Source organism: Perca fluviatilis, chromosome 4 (genome assembly GCF_010015445.1).
Source record: "Perca fluviatilis chromosome 4, GENO_Pfluv_1.0, whole genome shotgun sequence".
In the NCBI taxonomy this organism is placed as follows: Eukaryota; Metazoa; Chordata; class Actinopteri; order Perciformes; family Percidae; genus Perca; species Perca fluviatilis.
The window spans coordinates 15,482,958-15,505,786 of NC_053115.1; the positions used below are offsets into that span (position 1 = coordinate 15,482,958).

The following is a 22,829-nucleotide window of genomic DNA, read 5'->3' on the forward strand; positions in this document are numbered from 1 at the left end:
CTGAACGAAGGCATCCTAAAGTTTCAGCTTGCTTTCTTATTACTGTTTGAGCGTAATAGAGACCAGTATCTAACATACACTAGGCTAAATCTAAACTCAGTAAAAATGTTAAGATACCGTAATGTTCTTTTTGATCTAAATCCTTTCAGTGGAACAGCTGCTCCATGTGTTATCAACGTATACTAATAACGGTAGTGGTGTCCATGAATATATTTAAGTTATAAATTAGCGGAGTGTCTCACCAATGCGACTGTGAGCCAGCATGTCCGTCACAGCTGCAGTGTGTGCTGAGGACTGAGGCTGGTGCTGCGGTTGGTAGGGAGGCTGATACAGAGGTTGGTACTGCGGCTTGTACTGGGGCTGAGGCTGGGGCTTAGGCTGGCTCTGAGGCTGCGGCCTCGCCTCTCCATGGGACAAGGTGGACGAGGCCGAGGAGGAGGTGGAGGAGCCCTGAACAGTGCTGTTGATCCAGGAGTCCGGGCTCTGCAGGTTGGGATTGACCATAGGTTGAGGAGGGACCACTGATGACTGCCTGCGCACAGATGTCTCATCTTCAGAACCTGATGAGGAGTCTGAGTGAAAGAGAGAGCACAAAGTATAAATATCCAGCATTGTATCCTCTTGGCTAAAGGTCAACTAATTTTTATGAAATAATAGGAGGACTGCACTTCATCCTGTCCTACCTGGTGGTGTGCGGGTTACCACAGGAGACTGGACATAAGTGGAGCGTCGTTTGGTAGGCATGGGCAGTGCCATCTTCTCCTCCTTATGTTTAGCCAAGGCAGCTTGTACTGCCTCACTATGGATATCTGCATACACAGAAAACAATACACATGTTGAGTTAGGAATGGCAAATTTGGATTTGATTCAAAGCAAAGAAACAATGAAGGAATCTAAGAAAACAGCTTTTAAAAACGGACTCATCAAGAGCCAGTTTGCCTGCAACACATACTCCCACTCTGTTTTCCTTACAAAACTTCTTCTTTCTTTGTATACTGGCTTAAGTGACATTTAAAAAAGAATAATTTCCCTAACTGCTGCTTGAATAGTGTTATTATTTATATTTATATTTATATTTTAATTGTGCTGTGAGTCCTCTAGATCAGTTGGTCCCAACCATGGGGATGTGCCAACCCAAAAGCCTCTGCTCCAAAATAAGATAGGGACAGAAACCATGGTTCAGACCCTGGTTCCTCAAGTCTAAAGGTAGGTAAATAATCCTGCATTCCTGGTGCCAACAATAGCCGAAATAATAGTTAATGCAGTCATGTGAACTATTTGAATTCTGATCTGATTTATCTCGCCACAGAACTGGTGGCGAGATAAATTTGAACGGTTGTGAGAGAAGGAAAAATCAGATACATTCATATCTGATTCATAGATATTCATCATTCATAGATACATTCAACCTGTGAAGACTTGAAGGGAAACATCACTTCGTTTGAATGATCATGAAGATAAAATGTGTTGTAACCACTGAGTCTGGTTTGTTTCAGTGATGCTTTGCTGACGAAGAAACAGCTAATTAAAATATCAGGAGAGAATCTTAGGAGGGTGATTGTGTTTTCCCACTGAAACAAGAAACCACGGCGGGGGGAGAGAGAGAGAGAGAGCAATGCTGTATATTAGCCCACACACTTGCCTACACACAGTAATAAATGCAGAGATACTTTCACTTGATGACACCCACAGGCACATTAAAAACCTGACCACGTGAACAGGCACACATTCAGACTACGTAACAAAACATGTGCAACAAAAGCCCACTCACTGACGAATCACGTCTGTTAACTCAGGGGACACAATTTCCATTCAACACGTTTAAACAAATCATCAAGCACAGCTCATCCCACAGCAGCAGTGGGGGGGGCCATAATTACATAACTGGCATTCTGCTAAACATCTGATCTGATCTGATTGCTTGGGACTAAATCATCTTCATAATGTGCCATCGTCCACCCTCACACAGGGGCGTCTGGAGAGGCTGACTCCTTACACATGTCTGGGAGGATGAGTGCTGTCTCTGTGGTGATAAGCACGGTGGGGTGTGTTTTACATAAGCTCTGACACTGAGATGTATAGGCAGCTGAAGGCCTTAATCTGGTATTATCTTTTATACATTCCTCTTTGGTTTACCATTACACATTTGAATTAGTGGAATCATTCAAACATGTGCAACTATAGAGGCAGCAGCCTTAAACCAGTCAATATTGTATTTAGGTGAACGCAGTACTGACAGTTTGTTTCATAACTGCAGGAATCCCGATGAGATGAGAAGTAATTAAATTAAGGGTTCTGTGCAGCCCAGAGAATAGCTCTACCCTTTACTTTCTTTAGTTTCTCATTGTTGCAGTGTTTTGTCATGTCTTCCTATTATGTGTTTATGCTGGGTCTCTTTTAAAACGTTCCATTTTTCAGCCATGGATTCACTGTGACGTCACAGGTTTTGAAAACGTTTTTCTCGGCTCGAGGGAAAGTGTTGATTCAACTTCGGGATCATTTTGGAGGATGTAGCTTGTGGTGCTGCTGAACTGTGTTGCTGTTATACTCACAGGTGTTTCTATTATTTTGTCCACCCCATGTATATCCATTAGGGTAGGCTAAATAATTGAAATACCTCTCCCTCTACCTAATAAACTGAGAGTAAACATTTTTTTTTTTGAAGTGTTTAAAAAGTGCCCTCAAAAAGTAAAACATTTAGCGTTAATGACATGTAAACTACTTTGTGATAAAAAAAAAATACTGTAATGAAAACCATCAACTTTTATAAAAAGGGAAAAATACAGGTACGCAACACACAAGCGGCCGGCTGTGGTTCAGGAGGTAGAGCTGCATTAATTCAGTCAATTTACTACACTTGGAAGTAATGTAGCAAAATGATTATTATTCATACAGTGCCTTGCGAAAGTATTCGGCCCCCTTGAACGTTTCGACCTTTTGCCACATTTCAGGCCTCAAACATAAAGATATAAAACTGTAATTTTTTGTGAAGAATCAACAACAAGTGGGTCCCAATTATGAAGTGGAACGAAATTCATTGGCTATTTCAAACTTTTTTAACAAATAAAAAACTGAAAAAGTGGGCGCAAAATTATTCAGCCCCTTTACTTTCAGTGCAGCAAACTCTCTCCAGAAGTTCAGTGAGGATCTCTGAATGATCCAATGTTGACCTAAATGACTAATGATGATAAATAGAATCCAGCTGTGTGTAATCAAGTCTCCGTATAAATGCACCTGCTCTGTGATAGTCTCAGAGGTCCGTAGTAAACAAGCATCATGAAGAACAAGGAACACACCAGGCAGGTCCGAGATACTGTTGTGGAGAAGTTTAAAGGCCGGATTTGGATACAAAAAGATTTCCCAAGCTTTAAACATCCCAAGGAGCACTGTGCAAGCGATAATATTGAAATGGAAGGAGTATCAGACCACTACAAATCTACGAAGACCCGGCCGTCCCTCTAAACTTTCAGCTCATACAATGAGAAGACTGATCAGAGATGCAGCCAAGAGGCCCATGATCACTCTGGATGAACTGCAGAGATCTACAGCTGAGGTGAGAGACTCTGTCCATAGGACAACAATCAGTCGTATACTGCACAAATCTGGCCTTTATGGAAGAGTGGCAAGAAGAAAGCCATTTCTTAAAGATATCCATAAAAAGTGTCGTTTAAAGTTTGCCAAAAGCCACCTGGGAGACACACCAAACATGTGGAAGAAGGTGCTGTGGTCAGATGAAACCAAAATCAAACTTTTTGGCAACAATGCAAAACGTTATGTTTGGCGTAAAAGCAACACAGCTCATCACCCTGAACACACCATCCCCACTGTCAAACATGGTGGTGGCAGCATCATGGTTTGGGCCTGCTTTTCTTCAGCAGGGACAGGGAAGATGGTTAAAATTGATGGGAAGATGGATGGAGCCAAATACAGGACCATTCTGGAAGAAAACCTGATGGAGTCTGCAAAAGACCTGAGACTGGGACGGAGATTTGACAATGATCCAAAACATAAAGCAAAATCTACAATGGAATGGTTCACAAATAAACATATCCAGGTGTTAGAATGGCCAAGTCAAAGTCCAGACCTGAATCCAATCGAGAATCTGTGGAAAGAACTGAAAACTGCTGTTCACAAACGCTCTCCATCCAACCTCACTGAGCTCGAGCTGTTTTGCAAGGAGGAATGGGCAAAAATGTCAGTCTCTCGATGTGCAAAACTGATAGAGACATACCCCAAGCGACTTACAGCTGTAATCGCAGCAAAAGGTGGCGCTACAAAGTATTAACTTAAGGGGGCTGAATAATTTTGCACGCCCAATATTTTAGTTTTTTATTTGTTTAAAAGGTTTGAAATATCCAATAAATTTTGTTCCACTTCATGATTGTGTCCCACTTGTTGTTGATTCTTCACAAAAAATTACAGTTTTATATCTTTATGTTTGAGGCCTGAAATGTGGCAAAAGGTCGAAAAGTTCAAGGGGGCCGAATACTTTCGCAAGGCACTGTATGTGTCTGAAATCTTAACTCACTGCTCACTACAGAGTAAACTATTGATTGTATCGGGAGTAGTAAATAAGTGAGTAAAGGAGGGATTTCAGACACTTCACGTGAAAGCAGCCTAGTTGAAATGGTGCTGTATGAGAGCACATTTAACATGGATGGCTCATTATATGGCAAAAGGCTCATCATCCATCTCATCCTTGGTCTACGATCTTCTCCTCTAGGCCTTCTCCTTCAACCCATCAGCCTGACAACACTTGACTTCTATGCCGCAATTTTAAAGCCCAAGACAATGCAGCCACTACTTTCAGACTTGATATAGTGCACCAATCTCAATTTTCCCTTTATTTTTATTTATTTTTTAGCCCTAACCCTATCTGCATCAACCAAACTCCAGCCTACCAGACTTTAGATTTGTCAACCTCGTATATAGCATTCTGGAGTGTGAGGGTGTTTTAACATGAGCGTCAAGATTTTTTTTTAAAGGCAAGCAGGAAGAGAGAGTTAAGAAAAGAGAAAGCAGAGTATTAGCCAGCCTGTAGGGAGGATGCTTATACAGTCTGAACCTCAGCTAACACACTAACATCCTCCTCACTTTCCCAGTGCTCTTTCAGCTCTACTCTATTGCTCGGTTTTCCTTTATCCTCGTCAGTGTCAGGTTTTCCCCTCGAGATCTCTGTCCCCTCTGTTCTCCTCACAGCCTCCTCCCACATAGCCGGGCAGTGACATCACTCTGACATCACAGACTGGGGGACCTTACTGAGGGGCTTCCCAGCTGCCACTGCACTGCCATCTCTCTCTCTCTCTCTCTCTCTCTCTCTCTCTCTCTCTCTTTCTGTCTCTCTCTCTCTGTCTCTCTCTCTCACACACACACACACACACACACACACACACACACACACACACACACACACACACACACACACACACACACACACACACACACTTTTCTTTAATTGGTCCCTTTGAAACAGCCCAGTGTCTGAGTTTAAAACCAGGTTGGCTCAACAAGTGAAGCTTGTTATCGGTTATCAGAGGAAACCATATGTACTCAGTTCATCAGAGGGTTATTTGGGGAAAAAGGGAAGCTGGATGTAGTTTTTTGATGTTGGGAGTTCAAACCTGATCTGTAGCGTTCATCTCTGGTTCCTCCACTGCGATGTGTTCTGCGGGAGCGACGTTCTCGATAACGGGACGAGCTGGAGGGGGGAGGGCCGTGGCTGGAGGAGGAACTGGGAGCAGGAGGCTGAATGTCATTCTGACGGGGCGGCTCCACTGTCAAATAAACACAACAAACATGTATTAATTAATTGTATTATTAACATATGAGAATCTTGATTCTCCAACAATGTAATTTGTAACAATGTAACGGGATTAACCATTTCTGTCAACTGATAGCCTGTTCACAGCAAAAAATAGAAGAAGGATGTGGAATTCCCCAGTTGCTAAAAGGGAGGTATTTTGAAAAATATTGCATAATTTCTGCAATTTTTTGGAGAACAGTAATGTACTTAGCTTTTACAGGATATCTGATATCGTATATAGGGAAATGGATAATGCTTTTATTATTATGGAATTAGATTAACTTTTGATTGTAATTTTGTCATGGTTGTGATTTGGGTTGTAGTTTTTCCTGCTTTATTGTGTTTAATGTTTCTCTGTTTCCTGGTTTACTGTCTCATGTGTTCTGTTATCTGTGTTTTGAGATGTAGGTTTCATGCTTAGTTTCCTAGTTTTACTTTACCGCCCTTGTGATTGTCTGCCCCGCCCTGATGTGTTCCACCTGTTCTTCAGCCCTCATGTCACCTGTCCCTCGTTTTACCCTTGTTAACTTGTGTAGTGGTGCGTCTTCCTGGTTGTTTTTCCCTTTTTCACGTCTTCTGTTTTTTTTGTGGTTTTTGATTTTGGTTTGTCTTGTGCTACGTTTACACGTGGCTGGCTATTTTCATAAACGGACATTTCAACCTCTCGGTTTTCAGAAAAGTGTTCGTTTATATGTACCCGTGTATATATGCCGTCAATGCAGTCAAGAGCACGCCAGACCTGTAGGTGGCAGTGTAACGAGAAGCTCAAGCCCACGTTAGCCAATCAGAATCCCGACAATAGCAACAACAGCAACCAATCATGTCCTCTTTCTCTCCCTCGGCTGCCTAAACCCTCCGTTTGTCTCAGTTTACATGCAAACTCAAAATCTCCACTTTGGCCAGAGTTTTTAGAAATAATCGTTTTCTGTGATAAAAACGGGGTTTTCGTATAAATGAGAGGCCAAACCACAGGAAAATATCTGCGTCTTCCCTTTGTGTAAACGGGGCCTTGGTTTCGACTGCCTGCCTGCCTCAGTACACCTTCATTTGTAAGTCTTTTGTTAAATAAATCCTCTACTCTGCATTTTGGGGTCCGAGCATCGCTTTCCTGACAAATTTAGGCTGTGCTGCAGGTATTTTTCTTTCTACCTTTATATTTTTATTATTACTATTGTAGTTTTGTTTATAATTTCCTTTTATTATCTTTGCCATATTTTTATCAGGGACCAAAGAGTGCTTTACTTTAATATTTTTTGAAATGGTAATAAAGATGATGTAGCAGGTGTGTATACTGTAGTCACAGTACTATGGTACCACGAGGGGGGCAGCAGTGAGCACGGTAAGGTGTTAATGTATAAAATCAGTGTAATTTAGAAACATCAATTTACATAACATTTACTGAAATCTACATAATATTTTCCACAATTATTTTGCAATGCAACGATTTAAAAAAAAAAAGTGAAAGACAATTTAATTGACAGTAAGCAATGCATTGGTTTTGTGTAACTGAGTCATCATGTCAAAAAGACACTGAAATAAAATTAAATCAGAGTCATACTACTATCACATTTCTCTAATAAGTTAAAGCATGGCTTTTCTTATGTGCATAACCACAGAAGAAGATAAAAGAGAGGGGAAACACAGCTATGTTTGCCCATGAAAAAAAAAAAGAGGTAATGGGTTTTTACCTGGAGTTTGGATGATGTATGGAGCCAGGAGTTTGGTCCTTTTCTTCTCATAGCCCTTTTGTGTAATGTCACCTGTAAAAGATCACAGAACTGACTTCACTTACAGACAAGGCATGATAAGGCGAATCAAGTTATATTTGAAAGGATTAAAATAAACATCAGTTAATTTACTGTCAACAGCACTAACATTTAGCATCTTTTTTCTATTGAGTTACATAACAGATATTTCTATATTCTTGATCAAATGTGTGATTTTTAAGAGTAAAAAAGACCCATCTAATACATTTATGACTGATCTACGTTCTCTGATGTGTCTCAGTGTGATCTATCACCACATCTTCACACACAAAAATGGTGATAGAGCAATAGAGAAGGGAGACAGGTAAAACAAAATGTTGTAAACGAGAAGGTGGAAACACAGATGGATGCACACAGTTGTTGCAGTAATCTCCAGAGATAGCTGAGGGCATAACAGCTGTGGCTCGGTTCCAGCCTCGAGTACGCCACGAAAGGGGGAAAAACAAGGCAGGACTAAATTTGGAAAAGTATGGAAGCGTGGGCAAGACATGGGATGATTCAGAGACGCAGAGAGAAAACCGAGAAGCATGAAAGCTAAGGATAGGATAGGAAAGGTGTGAGACACACAGAGAGAACGGGAAAAGGACGAGAGCACAGAGGAGGAACTGACAAGGGTGAGTGACGGTGCATCCAGAGGACCGAAGAGGAGGAATCTCCACTCACAAGTGGTAGAAGAGAAAAATGTCCCTCCTGTCCCCCCTGCCGACAGCCCATCTGCATCTTCCTCCACCTCACCAAGAGGCCGACTGAGCTTCTCCGCTGGCCCTAAAGCGATTCAGTTACTTTGCCAAATTCCTCTGTGGGCAAAGCTGTCAGACTTTCAGACTAAAAATCCATCTGGAGAGACTGTACTTCATTCAGTATATCCACCAATGGCTGCCCGGTCCACTCTTCATCACTAAGAATGGCTCGATAACACAGTAACTTAAAGTATGTACAAGGGAAAAGTCCTGTATTAAAAAAAGTCAAAATAGAAAACTAATAAAAGCCTGCCGCTGTTTGTGTAGTAACCCTGGGTTCTTTCCACTCAGTGTGATATTGGCCAGTCTGACAGGTGATCCCATTTTGTGACCAGCTGTGACTCTTTTGCAGTTGTATCATCTCCTGGAGCTCTGACAGTTAATCCCTGATTAAAAAATTATGCTGCTTAGACACACAGCGATGAAAGCTTAAAGCTGTATTCCACTGGTGTCGCCTTTTCCCAGTTACACCACAGAGGACAACAGAGATTAGATGAGGATTTTCTTGGCACACTGACACAGGTGAACAACTGCATACAGCACAGCCCTGGGAGCTGGGCGATATAGGTTTATCCATCATAATATTAATAAAAATACATCAATATGAAAAGGATAGTTCTGCTTTACTACGACTTCAGTCTAATTGTTGTAGTTTTGGCCAGAAAACATGAGCCGTCCTACAATCAAGACAATTTGTAAAGAGTTTACAGTTTAGACAAGAATGAACTTTTAAATTTGATCTATCTACAATTCCACAACAACTGGGCAAACTCTTATCTACAGAGGAAGATAATGTGCTATGATTGAAAGCTACAGAAGAGCTACTAAATGGACCATATAATGAGATTGTTGTGTCAACTGCTGTTTCAGGTCAAGAATGGACTTTCAATCTCAACAGTTGTCAGATTATCTAAACCACTTTATATAGAGATAAAACCAAATCTGAACATGCACACTATGTCTGTAATAATATCTCATTGTACAATATATGGCAACTTTTAACCAGTAATTCAGTCTGTAAACTGTGATGGATGTTTCTAACAGACAGTTGGGTAGTTATTTTTAGTCACCTTTTTTGGTCTTTGAAATAAGTTCCGCTAACCGTGGACTTTCTTTAAAACCTGCATGACTGTCCTTCCACTTGTGTTTCTTACCCTGTCGTAACTCTGTTTTATAGAAATGTTGTGTTCCCAGATCTGAGAACATTTTTATTGTTATTAATAGGATTAATGGTCAGTTGCCTTAATTTATCCTTGATCCTTTATTATAAGCATGTACACATATCACCATATGGCAAATATATACCAACAAATAGTCTTCACACAAGTCAAACAAAAAACTTTAAAAACAAAAAACTAATTGTGGTAGTTTTTAACACAATTTGCTTGGAATCTTTACTTGTGGACAACAGAAATAGTAAAATAACATATGATCGTATCATCTCGATACAACTCCACGGAAGACACAACACAGATCTACATTCAAACACTTTTGATGATTGCTCATCTAAGGTTTAATTATAACATCTTTACATCCATAACAGTTCTTTGGCACCCAGCAATATGTCAGCAAATTGCACAGACGAGCTGACAAAAATGAAAGTGCTCATGTTTAGAGGACATCGCCTGAGAGCCCACTTCAACACAATATCTACTCGGGGACTTTTCTTCTGAGAAAAAAAGGGAGAAAAGGCAAACACTTCCATAAGTAATGCATGAACGGTACAGTTGGCCACGCTCAGTCACATGAATTATTTTTAGTTCATGTGAACAGGCAGTTTCTCTGCAGAAAGAGACACAGAGAGAGAGAGAGAGAGAGAGAGAGAGAGAGAGAGAGAGAGAGAGAGAGAAGGGAGGTTTATGGAGTCGGTGATGGGGGAGGGGCTGACGTGGCATTAAATGAATCTCAATGTAATCACTCTTCCATCTGGATGATTTGAAATCCATCTGTTTTTTATGGTTGCATCATCAGATCCAAGCAGGTTCCAGCAGTGGGAACTGAAGAGTTAAAACTCTTTAAAGGGGTGCATCCAATCAGTGAACTACAGTTGAACAGAGCTGCATAATATCAGACAGGAAATGAAAATGTGGCGAAACTGGCAACTGGAATATGAGCAAACTTAAAGAAGCCTTTATAATATCTGTTTATTTTTATTCAGGGCACTTTGAGAAGCCCAAGCTGTATCTAGTGTATGAAAAGTGCTTTTCAAGTAAATCTTATTCTTTTGCAGTAACTTATTTCAGATGAGAATCTGTTCCTGTCTGCTAACAATTTACAGTCAAATAAACATTCAAAGAGATCTGCTTAAGAGGCAAAGCACAGCTCCGTTGAGGTGATGAGGGCCTCATTTGTTAACTCACTTTCTCACAGTGAACCAGTCATGTCTGTCTGATGGTGGAGGTCACAATCAAACCATTTCAGTGACAGTCCGGCTTTGCACGAACTTGCCACTGTTCTCGTCTTTCGTCTCGGTTTGACAAATGCATTGGCTGAAAAAGTCTCATTCACCTCGGAGCGTATGTTTGATTTTTCCACAATGTGCAGAGAGAAACATCAAAGCTGTGCCTTCTCCCAGCCCCTTACACTCTCACACTCGCTAGCCTCAGATTATTTGAATTGCAGCGAGACTGCTCTCTCCTTCTACCCCACAGGCACTTCGTCTGAATAGTAATTAGCTACCGACCTCTATTCTCTTTCCCTGCTTTTTTCCTCTCCCTCATCGCATCTCATTCAGTTGCTTTTTCAGGATGACAGCTTAAACACGTCGACACCTGCTCGGCGAAAAATATCCAAACAAGTTCAATTATTACGGGGAAAACAGGAACTTCCAGCTGTTATCTCACAGAAAACAGACAATTTCAGCAAGATCTGAAGATGAGACGTCACACAACAACACCACGTTAGGCTCCAAGACGGATCTTTCAAATGTTATAAGTCAATTCAAATCTAAACTTTAGTTATGTGTCAGGCAAAAGGATAACATTTTCCAGAACAAAGTGACATATGGGCCCCCTCTGTTTGGTGTGTTATTTTTATGAGGGAGTATTGATATTTACACACACACACACAAAACCAAATCCAGCTATAGAAATAATATATATATAAATAAGAGAGAGTCAACCGCCATATAACAAACTGTCCTCGCAATTAAGGTCATTGTGTAGCATAAAGTAAAAATAAAAAGTAATTTGACAATTACATTTGGGATCATATCATATCTACATAATGTGGCATGTCAGGTGTGTGTCAATGCATGTGTATACTTGCGGTGTGCTTGGCAAAAATCTCCAGGGAGGAGCCAACCGTTCACTGTGCATGTCGAAACGGGACTCCAAGCGTGTTAACAAGAACACGCAGGTTAATGTATGATTGACTTTTAGGGTGATAGCATAGACCACATTCAAAACTTATTAAATCTTTATTAATGCCCTAAGCATTCACCATTTTACTCATATTTCCCTTTAGGTAGCTTTTAAAGTTGGAAAAATCATCTTATGTCACACTTTTGTTCCAGCTCTTCATTCAAGCTCTAATGTTTAGGCTGTGTGAAACATTCAAACCCTCTATGCATTTTCGTGGTTGCATTATTGCATCAAAGAGAAATATTCTGTGCATCATTTTATACACATTTTCCCAAAAACATATTATTTGGTATTTTTGGACTCACCACAAAGAGTGCTCCACTGCCTCCAAAATGTCCCTTTCTTCATTCAAGTCAAGACAGTTGACAGGGAATGGTGTCAGTATGACAATACAATTGTAGGTGTTCATATTTCTTAGAACCCTCAACACTTCAACCCTCAAGAAGGCTATTCTGGATCAATGGAAGTATATCCGGGGCGTGGCTCACTCGCCGGATGTCCGGCTTTGTCCCTTTCCCCTTTCGAGCTTGCAAGCCACACGCTGTTTTGAATAAAATTTTAATTATGCAATAAGGCAGGGGTTTTTCAAAAACCCCAATGGAAAAACAAGGTAGAAATGGAGTGACCCTGCCCGGAGGAAGCCCGGGGCCCCCGTCTGGAGCCAGGCCCAGACGGTGGGCTCGTCGGCGAGCGCCTGGTGGCCGGGTTTGCCACGGAGCCCGGCCGGGCACAGCCCGAACAAGCTACGTGGCTCCCATCTCTCCAGCCCATGGGCCCACCACCTGTGGGAGGAACCGCTGGGGTCGGGTGCGTTGCCACATGGGTGGCAGTGAAGGTCAGGGGCCTCGACGGACCAGACCCGGGCAGCAGACGCTGGCTCTGGGGACGTGGAACGTCACCTCTCTGTGGGGGAAGGAGCCGGAACTGGTGTGGGAGGTGGAGCGCTACCGGTTAGATCTGGTGGGGCTTACCTCTACGCACAGTCTCGGTTCTGGAACTGTACTCCTGGATAGGGGTTGGACTCTTTTCTTCTCCGGAGTTGCTCAGGGGTGTGTTGCGGCGGGTGTGGGGATACTAACAAGCCCCCGGCTGAGCGCCGCTGCGTTGAGTTTACCCCGGTGGACGAGAGGGTCGCCTCCCTACGCCTGCGGGTTGTGGGGAAAAAACTCTGACTGTTGTTTGTGCATATGCACCAAACAGGAGTTCGAGTATTCGGCCTTCTTGGAGACCTTGAGTGGAGTCCTGCATTGGGGCGCCAGTGGGGAATCCATTGTTCTGCTGGGGGACTTCAACGCACACGTGGGCAATGATGGAGACACCTGAGAGGCGTGATTGGGAGGGCACCGCCCTCCCTGATCTAAACCAGAGTGGTTGTTTGTTGTTGGACTTCTGTGCTAGTCATGGATTGTCTATAACGAACACCATGTTCGAACATAGGGATGCTCATAAGTGTACCTGGTACCAGAGCGCACTCAGGCCGAAGGTCAATGATCGATTTTATAATCGTTTCATCTGATCTGAGGCCGTATTTTTGGACACTCGGGTGAAGAGAGGGGCAGAGCTGTCAACCGATCACCATCTGGTGGTGAGTTGGGTCAGGGGTGGGGGAAGACTCTGGACAGACCTGGTAAGCCCAAACGTGTAGTGCGGGTAAATTGGGAACGTCTGGGAGGCCCCTGTCCAACGGACTTTCAACTCGCACCTCCGGGCGGAGCTTTTTCGTGCATCCCTGTGGAGGCTGGGGGCATTGAACCAGAGTGGACAATGTTCAAAGTTTCCATTGCTGAACGCGGCTAGGAGCTGTGGTCTTAGGGTCTTAGGTGCCTCAAGAGGCGGTAACCCACGAACACCGTGGTGGACACCGGTGGTCAGGGAAGCCGTCCGACTGAAGAAGGAGTCTTTCCGGGATATGTTATCCCAGAGGACTCCGGAGGCAGTTGCAGGGTACCGAAGGGCCCGAAGGGCTGCAGCCTCTGCTGTGAAAGAGGCAAAGCAGCGGGTGTGGGAGAAGTTTGGAGAAGACATGGAGAAGGACTTTCGGTCGGCACCAAAGTGCTTCTGGAAAACTGTTCGCCACCTCAGGAGGGGGAAGCGGGGAACCATCCAAGCTGTGTACAGTAAGGATGGGACACTGTTGACCTCAACTGAGGAGGTAATAGAGGCGGTGGAAGGAGCATTTTGAGGAACTCCTGAATCCGACTATCAGCCTCTATGTTAGAGGCAGAGCTGGAGGATGACGGGGGATTGTCGTCGATTTCCGGGCGGAAGTCACTGATGTAGTCAAACAACTCCACAGTGGCAAAGCCCGGGAGTTGATGAGATCCGTCCAGAAATGCTCAAGGCTCTGGGTGTGGAGGGGCTGTCCTGGTTGACACGTCTCTTCAACATTGCGTGGAAGTCTGGAACAGTGCCAAAGGAGTGTGCAGACTGGGGTGGTGGTTCCCCTTTTTAAAAGGGGGACCAGAGGGGGGTGTGCCAATTACAGGGGTATCACACTTCTCAGCCTCCCTGGTAAAGTCTACTCCAAGGTGCTGGAAAGGAGGGTTCGGCCGATAGTCGAACCTCAGGTTGAGGAGGAACAATGCGGATTCCGTCCTGGTCGGTGGAACAACGGACCAGCTCTTCACTCGCCAAGGATCCTGGAGGGGCCTGGGAGTATGCCCAACCAGTCTACATGTGTTTTGTGGATTTGGAGAAGCGTATGACCGGGTCCCCCGGAGATACTGTGGGAGGTGCGCGGGAGTATGGGGTGAGGGGGTCTCTACTCAGGGCCATCCAATCTCTGTACGACCAAAGTGAGAGCTGTGTCCGGGTTCTCGGCAGTAAGTCGGACTCGTTTCAGGTGAGGGTTGGCCTCCGCCAGGGCTGCGCTTTGTCACCAATCCTGTTTGTAACATTTATGGACAGGATATCGAGGCGTAGTCGGGGTGGGGAGGGGTTACAGTTCGGTGGGCTGGGGATCTCATCGCTGCTTTTTGCAGATGATGTGGTCCTGATGGCATCATCGGCCTGCGACCTTCAGCACTCACTGGATCGGTTCGCAGCCGAGTGTGAAGCGGTTGGGATGAGGATCAGCACCTCTAAATCTGAGGCCATGGTTCTCAGCAGGAAACCGATGGAGTGCCTACTCCAGGTAGGGAATGAGTCCTTACCCCAAGTGAAGGAGTTCAAGTACCTTGGGGTTTTGTTCGCGAGTGAGGGGACAATGGAGCGGGAGATTGGTCGGAGAATTGGCGCAGCGGGTGCGGTATTACATTCCATCTATCGCACCGTTGTGATGAAAAGAGAGCTGAGCCAGAAGGCAAAGCTCTCGATCTACCGGTCAGTTTTCGTTCCTACCCTCACCTATGGTCATGAAGGCTGGGTCATGACCGAAAGAACGAGATCCAGGGTGCAAGCGGCCGAAATGGGTTTCCTCAGGAGGGTGGCTGGCGTCTCCCTTAGAGATAGGGTGAGAAGCTCAGTTATCCGTGAGGAGCTCGGAGTAGAGCCACTGCTCCTTTGCGTCGAAAGGAGCCAGTTGAGGTGGTTCGGGCATCTGGTAAGGATGCCCCCTGGGCGCCTCCCTAGGGAGGTGTTCCAGGCACGTCCAGCTGGGAGGAGGCCTCGGGGAAGACCCAGGACTAGGTGGAGGGATTATATCTCCAACCTGGCCTGGGAACGCCTCGGGATCCCCCAGTCGGAGCTGGTTAATGTTGCTCGGGAAAGGGAAGTTTGGGGTCCCCTGCTGGAGCTGCTCCCCCCGCGACCCGACACCGGATAAGCGGACGAAGATGGATGGATGGATGGATGGATGGATGGATGGATGGATGGATGGATGGATGGATGGATGGCAATAAGGCAGGTCTGCTTGGTTCTTTCGATGCATGATTGTAAAGATGTACAAAGAATATGTCATTATATATGTAACCGAGATGTTTTGGCGGGATTGATGTGGACCAAGTACACACGGCGATATACTGGTAAGAGCAAATTACATTTAACCATGTATCCAGCTAATTTAAATAGCTCACGTTACTGTATTGTATGAACAGTTAACTTCATTTAATATTTGATGTGCCGCTTCCTTTAGCGGGGTGCAAATGTTCAACTAAAGATTTTCTGGGGCATTTTTGGCCTTTATTTTTGAGAGGACAGACAAAGACATGAAAGGGTAGAGAGAGGGGGAATGACATGCAGCAAAGGGCCGCAGGTCCGAGTCGAACCCAGGCCCGCTGCGTCGAGTAGTAAACCTCTATATATGATATAACTTGTACTTACAGTACAATCTGCACTTTATATTTTATACTTAATACTTACACTGCCTACTGATACTGCTGCACATGCTCTGCTGTTTATACCATATATATATCTTAACGTATTCATTACACACTGTCAATACTGTTTATTTACTGCTAATACTGTATATTATATGTAGTATATATCCAACACATTCATATCCACCCCTTACTGTCTATATTATTTACTATGTATATTACAAGACATTATGTATAATACTACTGTTTATTGAACTTCTGGTTAGGTGCTAAACTACATTTCATTGTTTTAGTGCCCTAACTCTGTGCAATGACAATAAAGTTGAATGTAATGTTATTATTCTTTCACCATGCATTATAGTTCATAAGGAGAAGATATACATGTACATATATTGACTCAGAAAATAAAACTGGTATTACAGGCATTGGTGAGTGAAAGAAGTGCTTTAGAAAAGCCTGAAGCCCTAACACACACACACCTAACACTATTTCTCTCTGCAGGTCTCAAGTGATTCTCTCCTTCTGGAGTAGCAGGCAGGGTGTGGCCAACTCAGGTAACCGAGTGATTCATGTTTCACTCCACACACTCGTTAAACTCAACCCCAACAGGGAGTGATGAAACACACACACACACACACACAACACACACACACACACACACACACACACACACACACACACACACACACACACACACACACACACACACACACACACACACACACACACACACACACACACACAACACCCCTTCGGGACCAGTAGAAGTAATGACAGGGGTTACAAAGCATAAGAGCAAAGAAGTGCATCCAGTTAACTGAAAAGAAGTGACTCAGGCAGTGCCTCCTTTCCATCTTCTGTTTTTTTCTTCTCTGTGCACAGCAGACAAAATGAAAGAGGAGGGCGTGGCTGACACACCTACACTTCACACACACACACACACACACACACACACACACACACACACACACACACACACACACACACACACACACACACACACACACACACACACACACACACACACACACACACACACACACACCCTAAGTGCGTTTCACTATCTTTGTGGGGACCCGTCATTGACATAATGCATTCCCTAGCCCCTTACCTTAACCTTAACCATCACAACTAAATGCCTAACCTTAACCCTTACCCTCACCCTAACCATAACCTAATTCTATCCCTAATCCTAAAACCAAGTTTTAACTCACAAACTGCTCTTTAAAGTTGTGGGGTCCAGCATTTTGGCCCCACAAAGCTGTCCGGACCCCACAAGTATACTGGACTCCCGGTTTTTGGACCCCACGAATATAGTTAAACGACACACACACACACACACACACACACACACACACACACACACACACACACACACACACACACACACACACACACACAGTTCAAGAGACTTATTCGTTGTCTCTGTCACTTAATATAAGGTGATCTCAGATTCTGCAGTCAAGTCAACTTTTTGTATCTGTACAACCCACTTCCACCTACAATGTCTCAGTGTGCTTTACAGGCCCACAATAGCAACGGTTCCTGCCCAACCACTCTAGAACGACAAGAAAGGAACTATTTAAAAAACACCACAGCACATAAGGGGGGAAAAATTGAATAAACATCAAGAGATGGAAAATCCCTCCTCCTCAAAACCACTAACGGCATCAGGAGCAATAGGTGGATGAAAAGGCATTTACACAAATGAATGTAAAGCTTTTACAGTAAGTAGAAAACAACATAAAATGTTGGTGAGTTCCCCCTCATCAACTCATAAAATCACATAAATCACAGAATGTCCAAGTGTATTACCAGGATGGATACCTTCAGTGGCTTTTATTAGTTAAATTAATGACTATCTGAGCTGAGATACCTGGAAAATACAACATGGTCACATATTTTCTGAGGATCGCCTGGACGCCTCGACCTGCATGCTATGCTTTATGGGATACTGAGGTCTGCAAAGGATACACACAGCTTGTACGTTTGTACTTTCCTCCAAATCCAGGCAAGAAACAGCTACATTTCTCCACCACATTTGGAGCAGCCTTTGAACAGCTTGTCGACAAGTTTTGACAGAGTGGCAGAGACCCCATGTTTCCTCTGTAATGGTTTTAACAGCTTAGCAGCATTCAATTGTATGTGCAGCTCCAACATATGGCTGTTCTAATCTGGAAAGGCTTTATGGACAATTTACAAAGTGAAAGTGTTTGTGTACGTGGGGTTGGGGAGCAGGGCGTGGGGGCACCACATGGTCCGTATCCATAGAAACCAGACCCATGTGGTGCTGCATGAGGGAACATGAGATGTAAAACCATAGTGATGATACAGGACAGCACCATACGATGAGGGCGGTCACATGGAATGCAATAGGAAGCAACTAAGAAATGAAGAGTGAGATTATATTACATTTACAAAAGGAAGCCTTTTTGTCAGTCAATTTACAAATAATTAATCAACAACAAATCATTGAAGTTGTTTATCAAGCAACAATGCTAAAAATTCACTGGTTTCAGCTTCTCATATGTGAGAATTCACTTTTTTTCTCATTGTTAACTGAAAATATTTGGGTTTGGCACTGTTGATCAGACAAAAGAAAAATATGAAGATGTCACCTTGGGCTGCAGGAATTTTTGATTAGGGCTGCAACAAACAATTATATAATTATCACTGACAAATCTGCCAGTCATTTATTTAAGTAATCAAATCAGACAATAGTGGAAGATGTCCCTCATCTTTTGTGTCGACCAGCAATCTAAAACCACAAATTATTAAATTTACGATACAAAACAAAAAAAGGCACATCCTCAATTTGTTTTTTCAGCTGCAGCTAATTCCACTTGGCATTTTTTAATAATAAATAATTCAGTGAATAGCACAGTGACCTGACCACTACTTATTCCTGCACTGTCATTTCTTTCCATCCTTTTAGCTACAAGCTGTAGATGTAAGAGAACAAATAGATCAGAGGAAGGTTGATTCGAATACCAGGTTTAGTAAAGCACAGCTTTAAAGCAAGAAGAGGTTGAGAGCCCACATGCAGGTCACTGTTGACTAGGAGGTGAGGTGGTTCAGCTACCCAGCTGACAGTGCGTGTCTGTGCGGAGGTGTGCGCTTGAGTCTCATCTAAATTATTTAGTCTTTTTTGTATACAAGGCTTCAATGCATCCCCAGCGTTTGTGTGTGCACGGTGAAATTAGACACACATGGTGTTATATAATACTACAAATTCATTTCCAAAAATATAAGAAGAGAACAATTGCATCCTGCTGTGTTGTTTCTGTGTGACATGGGTGGCAGAGGAGTAGGGCTGGGCATCGAATTTCCGATACTTTTCGGCACCAACCGAATTGCCTCCATTGTATTGAGTATCACCAAATTTCAATACCTGAGGAGTAAATCTCATCAGCGTCAGTGAGCCAATAAGCTTGCAGCATGCTTCTACCAAGATCTAATTATGCTGGGGATTGGCTGTCTACACGTTGTTGAGGCATGCAGGAAAAACTCTACGTTACGCACAGAGACGAGGCTTACGTCTGTGTGTTGTTGTATTTTGAGAGGCTTGACTACAGTGTGCGTCACATAGTTGTTATGGAGCTGAAAAATAAATAAAAACAGTTTGTACCGTAATGTTATTTCTTTTTTATTTCTTTTATAAAAATTGGTATTGAAAAAAGTATCGTTCAGGAACCGGTATTGAAGTCACGGTACCAATATCGTACATTTTTGAACGATACCCAGCCCTCTTTTTGTGGTGTAAAACCCAAGTCTGTGGCCTGAAGCACTGACTAGAGATCAGCTCCTCTGCAACAGTTAATGAGCTTCTAAATAGATAGGCTAAATCAGAATGCTTTGCTTCCTGTCCCTGTCAATGCTGCGTGCAAACACATGCATGAATAACTGCTTACGTAAGCATGGCACACACACAGCCAGTATTTTCCAGAGGCCATCAGCCCTTAAGGATACATTTGGTGATTTTGTTCTTTTTTACTGCCAAAAAATCCCTTGAAAAGATGAAAACCAGCAATGAACTGATCCTACTAACAAGTATCCAGTATGTCTGTGTATCCAGTTTATTCCTCTGTGCCATAGACCTCCACTGTTATCCAAAAACTTTCAGAAACACACCAGTGGGCCAAATCTTTTTACTGGGTGACATGTTCCTTTGTTATAGGCACTGTAGTTAATTTCCCACTAAGGCTGCAACTAACAATAATTTTCATTATCGATTCATCTTTAGACTATTTTCTCAATTCATTGTTTTTGCTATCATTTATGACAAATAAAAGCATCAAATCCTCACATGGCAAATGTTTGGTATTTTTGCTAAATGAAAACAAATGTATCAAATTAGTTTCTGATTTATTTTCTGTCAATCGACTAATTGTTTCAGCTCTAGATCCCACATACATCACCCAGCTTCCATAAATACTCACTAGTGCACAAACTGTATATTAATCCACGGCTGCAGTACTTACTCCTCTTGGAGAAATGTTTGCTAGAAATGTCAGAGCCCAGCCGTTTTAGGAAATAAATAAAAAAAAAAAATATATATATATATATATATATATATATATATATATATATATATATATATTTGTGAACCATTTTAAAAAATTAACATCTGAACAAATGGGCTTGAGGCTGAGTGCCACAGACGAGGTTGTAAAGCTGAAATGTATTGAAAGTCCGACTAATGCATTGTTGTTGTTTTTTTTTTCATGGACTTGTTAATAAGTAAAGTGTTGAATAGTGGCAGCCTGACAGATAGAGAGAAGGCAGTGGTGGTGTCAGGTGGGTGGGGGAGAGAGAGAGAGATCCCCAGCAGCAGTCCTGGCCCAGAGTGACTCACAGGCTAAATGAGCCATGCGTGTTGCCCCCTGATGCTCTGACCTAGATTGAGAGATGCAGGCAGGACCGTAATCTCTCATTTCCCTCACTCTCTTTTAGTATGGACAACCTGGCTCTCCACAGCAGCAACAGAAGCAGACAGGCGGCAGGATGGATGCTAGTCACTAGAATAGCCACACATCCACTTATCAGCCTGGGCAGTTACAGCAGAGAGCGAGTCAGCAATCAAATTAAGGAGTACAGAAAATGACCACATGTAGGCTAGCTGTGTAATCTGTGCAGAGCTGTTGACTTTACTGAACATGTGATACATTTTGATTTCTGTCATTGACAGGGACTGTGCAGATGGCATGAATCATAGGTTATGAGTAGGGCTGTGTATCATTTGAAATGTATCGATACTGGTGTCAATATGACATCCGAGTTTCGACACCAATATGGTTTTAGCCATGCTAGCAGACAGCAGTGACGGCCTGTTGGTCTGTTGACTACTGTTGGATGGATTGCCGTGACATTTGGTGCAGACGTTCATGTTCCCCTCAAAATTTATTTCAATAACGTCGCTGATACTCTGAGTTGCTCTCTAGCGCCACCATCAGGGCAACATTTAGATGTGTCCAATACTAATGATAATGACATTCCCATCAGCCTCAGCTGTACCTGATAATTAGCAAATGTTAGCATGCTAACACGCTAAACCAAGATGAACATGGTAAACATAATACCTGCTAAACATCAGTATGTAGCATTGCTGCACTGACGTACTAGCTCCATTGAAATGAATGAGAGGGCTGTGTGCTCAAATTGGTCTGAACGCAGTCTTAATCTTGGAGAAACCCTACTTAAGAATATATACAAAATGTTTTTTTTCATTTAACAAAAGAAGCCAAACTTCTCAAACGTTAAATACAGTCCACATTTGGAAAAATGATAATACAAATCAGTACATATCTGACTAGATGAAAGACTAAAACAAGACTAAATGAATCTGACATTTATTGCCAACTTCCAGTACTTGACAGTTTTCTACTGTATGACAGACACATGATCGATACCATACACTGCCTGTCGTCTTCTGTGAACAGCATCTGTATAGAAAAATCACCTCTGGTCATTGCCACACACTCAATGTAAACACAGGAGCTGCAGACGCTACGATGCCGACACGCTCCCAAGCTGAGCAGCTTAAACTGTTGTGGTTCAGTGCTCTAAATTCCAGTCCAGCTCAATCACCAAGTCTTTGATCCCCTCAATGGCTTTCTTAGTGCCCTTACAGTCAGGGAGGTTAGTAGTAGGTGGAGTTGCTCTTTCACTCTCTCACATACACACACTTGCACAGACAGACGGACAACACACACACACACACACACACACACACACGCACACACACACGCACACACACACACACACACACACACACACACACACTTGCACAGACAGACAGACACAGAGACACACACACACACAGCTCTGGGAAAAAAAAAACTGCTGATGCATCCCATGTATCGGGACAACAATGGGGTGATTGTTGCCATGTAAAAGATATCCATGAGAAGGTTTCAAACTCATTGGGCAGCCAGATGCTGCTCGCCTTGTCCCGTCAGTGTTGAGCAGACGGCGAACACACATCATTAGGCTAGAAGACGTGGATACAGGAGTGGGGCATCTGGATACCACCGGGCCTTTTTTTATTACCAAAAAAAGTCGTCTGTGATCTAAAGTTAAAAAGGATGGAGCCGTTGTCCTCAGAAGCCGAGTTCCCCAGGAGAGGTTCAGTCACTCTGGGGGTGTCACCTTAATACTCATAGTTTCGACTCAAAAACACTAAGATCGTCACAGGTGACTGACTGTCCTCGTGTCTGATTGTTCGGTCAATAGACTGCCGCTGCTCCAGTGAGACCATCTGACCAGAGCAAAGCAGCAGCTGTCTCCAAGCTGTTAAACAGCAGAAACACTGAAGACTATAAAGAGACTTGAACTCAATCCTGACTCGAGTCAATTGTATTACCTTGAGACCTGACAAGACATATGAAGGGAATTACTTTGAA

At 43.2% G+C, this 22,829-nt stretch overlaps 1 protein-coding gene across 7 annotated transcripts in view; it reads right to left on the reverse strand.

The window, feature by feature from the left end:
- Positions 1 to 22,829, reverse strand: part of dip2bb (disco-interacting protein 2 homolog Bb) — a 44,211-nt gene that overhangs the window by 18,767 nt on the left and 2,615 nt on the right. For all 7 annotated transcript variants that reach the window (XM_039797841.1, XM_039797839.1, XM_039797842.1 and 4 more), the window contains exons 2-5: positions 7,492 to 7,563; positions 5,622 to 5,774; positions 684 to 809; positions 243 to 572 (exon numbers count right to left, since the gene is read on the reverse strand). In XM_039797841.1, coding sequence (XP_039653775.1) covers positions 243 to 572; positions 684 to 809; positions 5,622 to 5,774; positions 7,492 to 7,563 — 681 coding nt within the window. The remainder of the gene's footprint in view (positions 1 to 242; positions 573 to 683; positions 810 to 5,621; positions 5,775 to 7,491; positions 7,564 to 22,829) is intronic.